The sequence below is a fragment of the Nematolebias whitei genome, chromosome 19 (genome assembly GCF_014905685.2).
Source record: "Nematolebias whitei isolate Nwh7 chromosome 19, NemWhi1, whole genome shotgun sequence".
Lineage (NCBI taxonomy): Eukaryota > Metazoa > Chordata > Actinopteri > Cyprinodontiformes > Rivulidae > Nematolebias > Nematolebias whitei.
In genome coordinates this window covers 28372615-28381322 of record NC_056516.1, presented here as the reverse complement: position 1 = coordinate 28381322, position 8708 = coordinate 28372615, and the positions used below count along the sequence as shown (strand labels likewise).

General features: G+C 39.4%; 1 protein-coding gene across 1 annotated transcript in view; it reads left to right on the top strand.

Moving 5' to 3' along the window:
* Nucleotides 1-8708, top strand: part of ptk2aa (protein tyrosine kinase 2aa) — a 58348-nt gene that overhangs the window by 30732 nt on the left and 18908 nt on the right. Inside the window, exons 9-15 of the mRNA XM_037693550.1 lie at nucleotides 1033-1173; nucleotides 1319-1396; nucleotides 1529-1636; nucleotides 2115-2232; nucleotides 3325-3355; nucleotides 3986-4050; nucleotides 7695-7712. Coding sequence (XP_037549478.1) covers nucleotides 1033-1173; nucleotides 1319-1396; nucleotides 1529-1636; nucleotides 2115-2232; nucleotides 3325-3355; nucleotides 3986-4050; nucleotides 7695-7712 — 559 coding nt within the window. The remainder of the gene's footprint in view (nucleotides 1-1032; nucleotides 1174-1318; nucleotides 1397-1528; nucleotides 1637-2114; nucleotides 2233-3324; nucleotides 3356-3985; nucleotides 4051-7694; nucleotides 7713-8708) is intronic.

Here is an 8708-nt window from a genome sequence, read left to right as displayed (position 1 = left end):
GTGCGTGCGTGCGTGCGTGCGTGCGTGCGTGCGTGCGTGCGTGCGTGCGTGTGTGTGTGAGCAAGCTTTTTTTGATTCCCTCAGGCTTAGCGACTGCACAGCTGGCAGCAGGGTTCTGTGAGGCTGAAATGAAGTGTAGACATTAGAGCATTTACAAGTAGCAGAAAACAGGCACAGGAATAGATTGGTTCAACACACACACAAAGAATAAAAATTGGGACTTAAATCAATAAGAAAAGGATTCTGCACTTTAGATGGTTTGCTCTTCAGGCTGCTGCTTATTGATCCGTCACCTACAGTAAATGAATCAATTCACATGACATTTAATTGGTCCTAATTGTTGTGAAATTGCACAGTGACCACATTGTGTTGTGCCATTCTACTGTGAATATTTTTTTTCTTGAACTACACTTTAAATCTCCTGAAATCTCTGTCCTAATCTAAACATTGTCACAGTCGTCAGTGGGGGTTCTCCACATGTCGTGCACTTTTTAAATACCATCATTTGAAACAATACATGTATAGCAATCTGAGTAGATTACATCTACAGTGAGTATGGTTGTATGCTTCCTGTCTTTACCTCTATAAGCAATAGAGGGGATTATGAATGTCAACTGTTACTAGATTATGTCCGTCCCCCCCCCCCATCTATCTGCTTTGTTGTCATAAAACATCTCAACAATTATTTTTAGCTCAGCTTCACAATTTACTCTGAAAAAATGTTTATTAGATAGATTGTGTTAGTTTTTACACTAAAACGAACTGGTTGAGTCTTTAACGTTTAATGAAGTAACGTCAGCGTGTCTTTGTTTAGCTATTGATCTGAGCTGAGAATGAATCACTGCGGTCAGTTTAACTGGAAACCAAGTGGACTGTTAGTTAATCAATATTTGTTATTGCATGTCCACACATTTACAGAGTAACCACTCCTGCTGTCTCTAACTTCCCCTTTGTCTTTTGCTGCAGCAGCTAGACAAAAAGTTTACAAATCTTGCTCACTGTTTTTCCATCTTTATTTCCCCTTGTCTCCAGGCTAAAACGCTTCGTAAACTGATTCAGCAGACGTTCAAACAGGTTGCCAATCTTGACGACGAGCAGTGCATCCTGAAGTTCTTGGAGATACTCGCGCCAATTTACCGCTACGACAAGGAGTTCTTCAAATGTGCCCTCGGTGTAGGTTTCCTCCACTCTTTCCTTTCACGGTGTTTGTTAAATGTGTGAGGCTGACCCCTTTTGGTGACATCAGGTCCTGCACAGATCTGATGGTGTTCTCCCATCGTCTTTTTCTTTTAACTTCTATCCTGCTTTCCTTCAACAGTCCAGCTGGGTGATCCAGGTGGAGCTGGCCATCGGGCCAGAAGAAGGGATCAGTTACCTCACCGATAAGGGATCAACGGTGAGTTTTTGCTATAAACATAACACCAACTTGTATTTTGAGGGAAATCAGTTATTTATGATTACTGATAAAATGTGTTTTTTTTTTAATTTATTTAATTTTAAAAATGTTTGTGTTCTTCTGTGTCTCCAGCCTACACATTTAGCTAATTTTAACCAGGTCCAGTCCATCCAGTATTCAGCTATGGAGGAGAAAGACAGGAAGGGCATGCTGCAGCTGAATGTAGCCGGCGCTGCTGAGGTACTACATCGTTACACTATCTGTGATCTTTGCGGTTTTCATTGGATGTCAAATTCAGTTACCAAATGGGGCCAAAATAAAAAAATATATATTTCAAAGCAAGGGCCAGTTTCAGTTCATACATTAACTCCAGCCAGATACCTGACATCTTTTCTTGGTTGCAGGTTTTTCAGCAAGCGTTTGATCGGTCCTGTTTAATAGTCACCTTCACTTTTTTTTTTTTTTTTCAAAATACATCACAATCAAAGATTAGGTGAAATTTTTTTTCTTGTCTTCAAAGTTGGCCGGCTGTCAAAAAAAGACTGCTCAAAATTAAGTACACACAGTTTTAAAGTGAAATGAAAAGTAATAAAAATATTTCACTTTTAAAATATCACCTGCCTTGAGTTTGACGCATGCACTCTACAGGGTTGCTTTGTAGTACTTGTGTGTTTTTCTTTCATTGTAACATGTCCGTTGTGTATTTCTGTGTGTGCAGCCTCTTACGATAACGACAGCATCGCTTACCATGGCGGAGAACTTGGCAGACTTGATTGATGGCTACTGTCGTCTTGTCTCCATGGAAACGCACTCGTTCATTGTCAGAGTCCAGAAAGGTGAATTTCAAAGTTGGATTTTTCTACTTTTATTTCTGGTTTGCAAAAAACGTAATCTACTAGGGCTAAATCAGACCTCAAACATGCCTTAAAGGAAGAGTAGTTCATGTGACTTTATTCTTTATTTCAACATGTAACCAGTACTTTTTTAAGTGGTTAAACATGGAAAAAGTCCATGAATTTACAATAAATATTCATGGTAAAATGGTTATTTTGAACTTGTTTTGATCTGCTTTTGAATTTTTTTATGTACAGAAGTAAAAACTTCTAAAAATGTCTAAATCTAGCATTAACAATTTGCTAAAAACCCAACAAAGTGAAGTCAGGTCCTCTGGACGGTTTCTTTTTTTGTTGAGATGTTTCGTCCTTCATCCAAAGGACTTCATCAGTCTGAGGAGCCAGAACAAATTCAGTCCTACAAGCAGCACACTCACATAGTGGACCAAACAGTTTGCTGGAGATAAAATGGTTTCTGGGGCCCGCTCTCTCCCCCTTCGATTCCTCTGAGATTGTTGTGGCACCTCTGACTGATGAAGTCCTTTGGATGAAGGACAAAGCGTCTCAACAAAAAAAAGAATCTGTCCAGAGGACCTGACTTAACTTTGTTGGATTTTTTTTACATGGATTGCGCAAGAAAATTGATAATTTGCAGAAATTTGTAAAAAAAATCTTGTAGCTAATATAATATTTACATATTTAATACTTAAATATTTTATATGATTACAATTTAATATTAACCAAAGAGGTGTTGCTGTTGTCTTTTACGTTAGTGGTAATTAATACAAAAACTAGTTTTTGTTTATGTATTTTTTGTACTTAAACTTTGGAAAAACAACAGACAAGATAAACTGGTTTAAATATATGGGAATATTTTACAAAATATTCTTACAGCTGTGCTATTGTGAAACGTACCATTTAAAAAAATTTCTTCTACATCCTAAAGTTCATTATAACTTAAATTTAGTTTTGTTTATCCATCTGAATGTTCTGAGTTCAATTAGCTATGCCAGGTTTTTAGTTGTGCTTCGTGTAACAAGTCTTATTTATGGTCAGGCCTTGTTTTTAACCCCAATGTACATTTTTGTCCTCTAGAGGGAGAGAGAGCTCTGCCTTCCATCCCAAAGTAAGTACAGAAGTCTTCATGGTGCCAAAGATCATCATATTTATTGTCAAATATAACTCCAAAGATTAAGAATATGTTTGATTGTTGTACACAAAGGGTAGGGTGTAGCTTTCTGGGAACAAAAGCTGCAAATCTAATGATCTGCAAGTCATTGCATAAGGCTTTTATTTATCTTTCCCACAAAGTTCCAACTTTTCTAGTAAACAGATTGCAGTTTGACGGCAAAGAGTTAATTCGACGCACTTCGAACGTCAGCTTTTCTTGTGCTTACTTTTCATCTTAAATCTCCCCTGCTCTCCCTGTGTTTCTGGTCTAATAAGGAGATAAGTTTCTGAGCCAAATACTTTCCACTTTGGGATTTTTAAACACTTTAGACTCCTCCTTCCTCTGGCTTTGCTCTCAGCCTGCTCCCATCTGGGGTGTAAAGTTTGTAGTAGAGCTCAGCTGACACAGAAACAGAAACCACGGGAAGAGGATGAATAAACCAACAAGGATCATAGATGGTGGTAGTTTTTTGTGATATTTTCCTGTTTAAGAGATTAATTTGCTGGTATGATCTCTACATTTATGTGTTAAGAAAGTATTCATTTATTGTGGTAATTTCTCAGGTTTATTTATTTTTTCGTCTAGACTGTCTAATAATGAGAAAAAGTTAGAAGCAGTCAGGAGTGGAGTCCGAGCGATCTCTGTCTCAGGTAAGAAAAACAAAACAATGCCCACTAAAACAGTCTGGATACCTCTTTGGGTCAAGATGCGTTTAAGTTCATCCTTCTCTTTGTTGTCTTGTCCTAGACACTCCTAATACTGTTTGTTTCTGTCATTCCTCTCGTCTTTCTAACATCTCCCTCTGCTCTTCCTTCTCATCCACTCACTGCTGTTTTTTCCTCTCCGTGGCTTTTCGTATCCGCCCGATTGGCCGAAGTTCTAGTGACATCGACAGTTCCTAAGCCAACGAAGCCTTGGCGTTTCCTCCTCCCCTTTGTCTTCTGTTCAGATTCACCGCCCGCTGGTTTCCACAGCTCTTATTGGACAGCCAGCGGAGGAGTGTGGCCACAAAATTGTGATGTGGTGGAGTAAAAATTCTGATTCGGCAATCATGGTTACTGGACATAAAAGAGTCATAAACTTTGTTCTCATAAATTTTAGGGAAAGAGATGAGCTTCGTATTAGGAAAGTACATAAACATTTTGATTGATTTGAAGCATTCTCTTGTTAATTTATTCTGTTTTGGTATTAATGTTTGGAGTTTTCTGTTATAATGTTGAAAAGATTTTGTGAGTTAAACAGTTTAAGCTGCTGCATCACAATATGCCTTGATATGTGATGTGGAGACATAATGTTTTTTTTGTCCTTTCAGCTTGTTTATCTGACTTATTTAATGTTGCATAACTTTAAAGTAACCTGTAATTAACTCCTGAAAATAATCAATAAAATCTCTGAAGCAGAACTGAGTAAAAACATATGTTTTTGATGGACGACAGTAGTCTCTCGTTTATCGCGGGGGATCCTACCCTGAAGACCTGTGATAAGTGAAAAATCACGAAGTAATAAAAGTAGCACAAGTAGTAAGTAGTAGTTTATTTTAGTATTTATATAATAAGGCATTTTAAACCCTTCCCACACTCTTGCAATATTCTAAACAATGTTTCTAAACTCTAAATGCTCTAAAAGAGCACAGAATGTCATGATTTCAGCTCCCTGCCTCTGCTGCTCTCAGCCACCTGCAAGCGCTCTTGGCCACGCCCATTTCTATGCTCTGCTCAGAGAACAGCTGATCAGCTGCAGCAGGAAGTTTATCCTGCAGCATGGGCTGCACAAAGGTGTTAAATAATTGAAAATAATTCATTTTATATAAAAATTCCCTGCCGATTGTGCAGCTCATCCATCAATCAGCCAATTGTGTGTCATGTCCAATATTATTTTGAAAAACCGCGATTGAGCGAGTCCGCTATAAACGAACCGCGAAGTAGCGAGAGACTACTGTAGTTATAACTTTTCTTAAATATTATCAACTTTTTTTTAAAAATCTCACATTGGAGCATAAGTATTCACTTTCTTTTCTTTGTTTTGTCTAATTAGTAGTTCGCTATGAAGCAGAAAATTTGACTCCGCTCTTTACATGCCTCCTGCTTTGATCACTTTTGGTTGTTTTTGTTCTGTGTGTAAAATGTTTAATACGAGGAGGGAAGCTGTACATCCATTAAAATATCACTTTGTCTTGTTGAAATGCAGTGAAGTCTGCAGCGCCGCAGCTTTTAACAAAGCTCCTCTGGAATGTTTCGTAAGACTTTGATCTAATAGATGACTTTTTAGATGATGAGCTTGGAGCATAATTATTTCTGATGTATCTACATGCTGGTTGTGCGGCGTCCTTAAGAAGACGGTGTGTGACTTTGTGTCTCTGTCTGGAGCTTTGGCAGCTGTCATCAGCAGCTCAGAGTGAGTTGTGAATCTGGACATCAGCTGTGTCTTTATCGAAACTTTTTCCTGTTGGAGTCTCTGAACACAGTCATGAGTACCTTATTATCTCGTTGCTTGCAACTAGTTGCAACTGAATTTTGTGAGAAAATACGTATATTTTTCATGGCGGTCTCATTGAATTCAGAGCATTTGCGACCAAGTGACCAGCGACACTTTACAACTTATTTTTGTGTACACGGCTTGCGAAACAGAATTCTTGGCAGTGTACAATATTTTGTTGCTCATCTCCAACCACATCACATCCAACTTTTCCCTCTCTGTACCCACTTTTATTATTCTAGCAACAAGACTATGAGCTTCTGTAACTTCCATCCTTCCATCATCCTCCGCTTGTTCCTAAGTCGGGTCATGGGGACAGCAGCTTGAACAGGGAGGCCCTGACATCTCTTTCCACAGCCACCTCTTCCAGCTCTTCTTTTTTTTTCATTCAACCTTTATTTATACAGATAAATCACATTGAGCCTCGAAGACTCATTTACAAGTAAGATCTGTTTGGGAGGGTGCCGAGGTCGACCCAGGACAGCGCCAGAGAGAATCCAAGAGTCCTGAAATGATGACGCAATGTTTATTCAGCCGGGTCCCTCTGATAGGTCCTTCCTCTACTTCCTCGGTGGAGAACTTCTGGGAGGACCCCAAGACATTCCCAGGCCAACCGAGAGACATAGTCTCTTCAGCGTCTCCTGGGTCTTCCCCGGGGTCTCCTCCCAGTTGAACACACAAAGCACCTCCCTAGGGAGGTGCCCAGGAAGCATTCTTACCAGATGCCTGAACCACCTCAACTGGCTCCTTTCAACATGGAGGAGCAGCGGTTCTACCCCGAGTCTCTCTTGGATGACTGAACTTCTCACCCTATCTCTAAGGGAGAGTCCAACTACCCTACGGCAGAAACTCATTTCAACTACCTGTATCTGCGATCTCGTCCTTTCGGTCACTACCCACAGTACCCAGAGTTCGTGACCATAGTTGAGAGTAGGAACGTAGACTGACCAGTAAACACAACTTGGCTCCCTCTTCATCACAAGAGACTGGCACAGAGTCCACAATACTGCAGACACTGCACCAATCCATTTGTTATTCTCACGCTCCATTCTTTCCTCACTCGTGAACAAAACTCTGAGATGCTTAAACTCCTCCACTTGAGGCAGAACCTCACCCTCGACCCAAAGAGAGCAGTCCACTCTTTTCCAACTTATTTAACTTACGTGAGGAAACTGAGCAACCCTGCAAACGTGGCTCGACTTTCTGGAGTCTCCCTCACAAACCAGTTGCCAGCAGTTGCAGCTCAATCCATTAATACTTTTAAACATTTAAGATTTTAACTTTGAGTCATGGTGGTGGTAGAGCTCACATCATTAGCATGTTTGAAGTACATTTATTTCTGCAATTCAGCCTGAAGTTTATCCCTCATTTTGTGATCAGTCTGACTCAAAGAACATTATTTATTACCTTTAAAGCACAGATAATAGAATAAGTGAATCACTGCATGCAAGTGTTTCATTTTGGTTCCAGTGTGGATGTGAATACCCTCAAATTAAAGTAGTTTCCACTTTAAACCCATTTGATTATATAACTGTAAAAGTATTCAGTATGTTCAGTTAAAGGTTGGAGCTGATGGTGTCTACTCCACACATCTATCGCATTTTTAACTGTACACCTTTTTGTCAAAATAAGAGTTTGAATTTTAACTAACTGCTCATGAAGTTTTTCCTCCTGTGTTGTTTCAAAACTTGTCATGCTCTAACCTCCATTTTTTTTCTCCTTTTCTCTGCTTCCCTCTCTCCTCTCCCGCTGCCTGTCTCTTTCTGTCACTCTCCCTCTCTGCTGTCCCGTTTCCCGCATGCTATCCCGGACCTTGCAGAAGATCTTAGTGGGGATGGTAAAGTTACTCTGTTGTTTCTAAATCTCTGTTGGTCTTTCTTTCTTGTCCTGCCTCACCAGCACACTGCACCCTCCTGGGAAAGGGTAGTATGTGTATTTTGGTGTGTGGGTTGAAGCTGATGCTCGCATTCCTACTTCTTTAACGATTGCTCGGTCTGTTTGTGCTCGTATATTAATGCAATTTAAATAAGACCAAATAATTTAAGAATTTGAAGTAATCTTCAGAAGTTTAAATAACTTGTTTTAGCACTTACTTTTATGGCATTGTGTTTTAAGACCTCTGCATGTTTTTCTCATTAATGTTTGAAAGTGGATTCCCACAGAATGTAAATATGTCTGCTTTTAACCACAAGCACAATACAAGAAACAGAATTTGTAAATCAACAAATACTTCTCTTTAACCAAACTTCTGTAAAGCTTTCTCTCTCTCCACAAACACATTCAGAAAAATCGTGCATGCACGGTTTGTACACGGACAAAGTGAAGAAGGGAGAGTTGTGCTGGATTCAGGAGCGGGTGCATTCCTGGCTGTTACGAGCCAGCTAGATCACACAGTTACGAGCAAAACGCTCATATTCTATTTTCTGAAAGCTGACGAGACAACAGAGAAAGGCTCCTTTCTTTATAGAACATCAGCTGGATGATAGAAACAGTAGAACTAGTCAATCTTCCTAAAAATAACGTTTGTTTTACATGTTAGAGACCATATCGTCTTTTAAAGAATAATGTCAGAAAACTATGTTGAGAAAAAAAATGGAAATGCAGAAATTTTTTTAATTTGTTTAGACTTTTGGAAGTTTATGTTGGACATAACAACATTATTTTCTTCTTTTAAACAGCAAAAAGTTTAGCAATTATCTTCATTCCTTTTAAATTAATATTCAGGATGCATCTCATGAAATGGTCTCAAGTGATGCAGCCAGTATGACTACAGTAGTCCCTCGCTACTTGGTGGTTCGACTTCCGCAGACACACTGCTTCGCGGGTTTTCAGC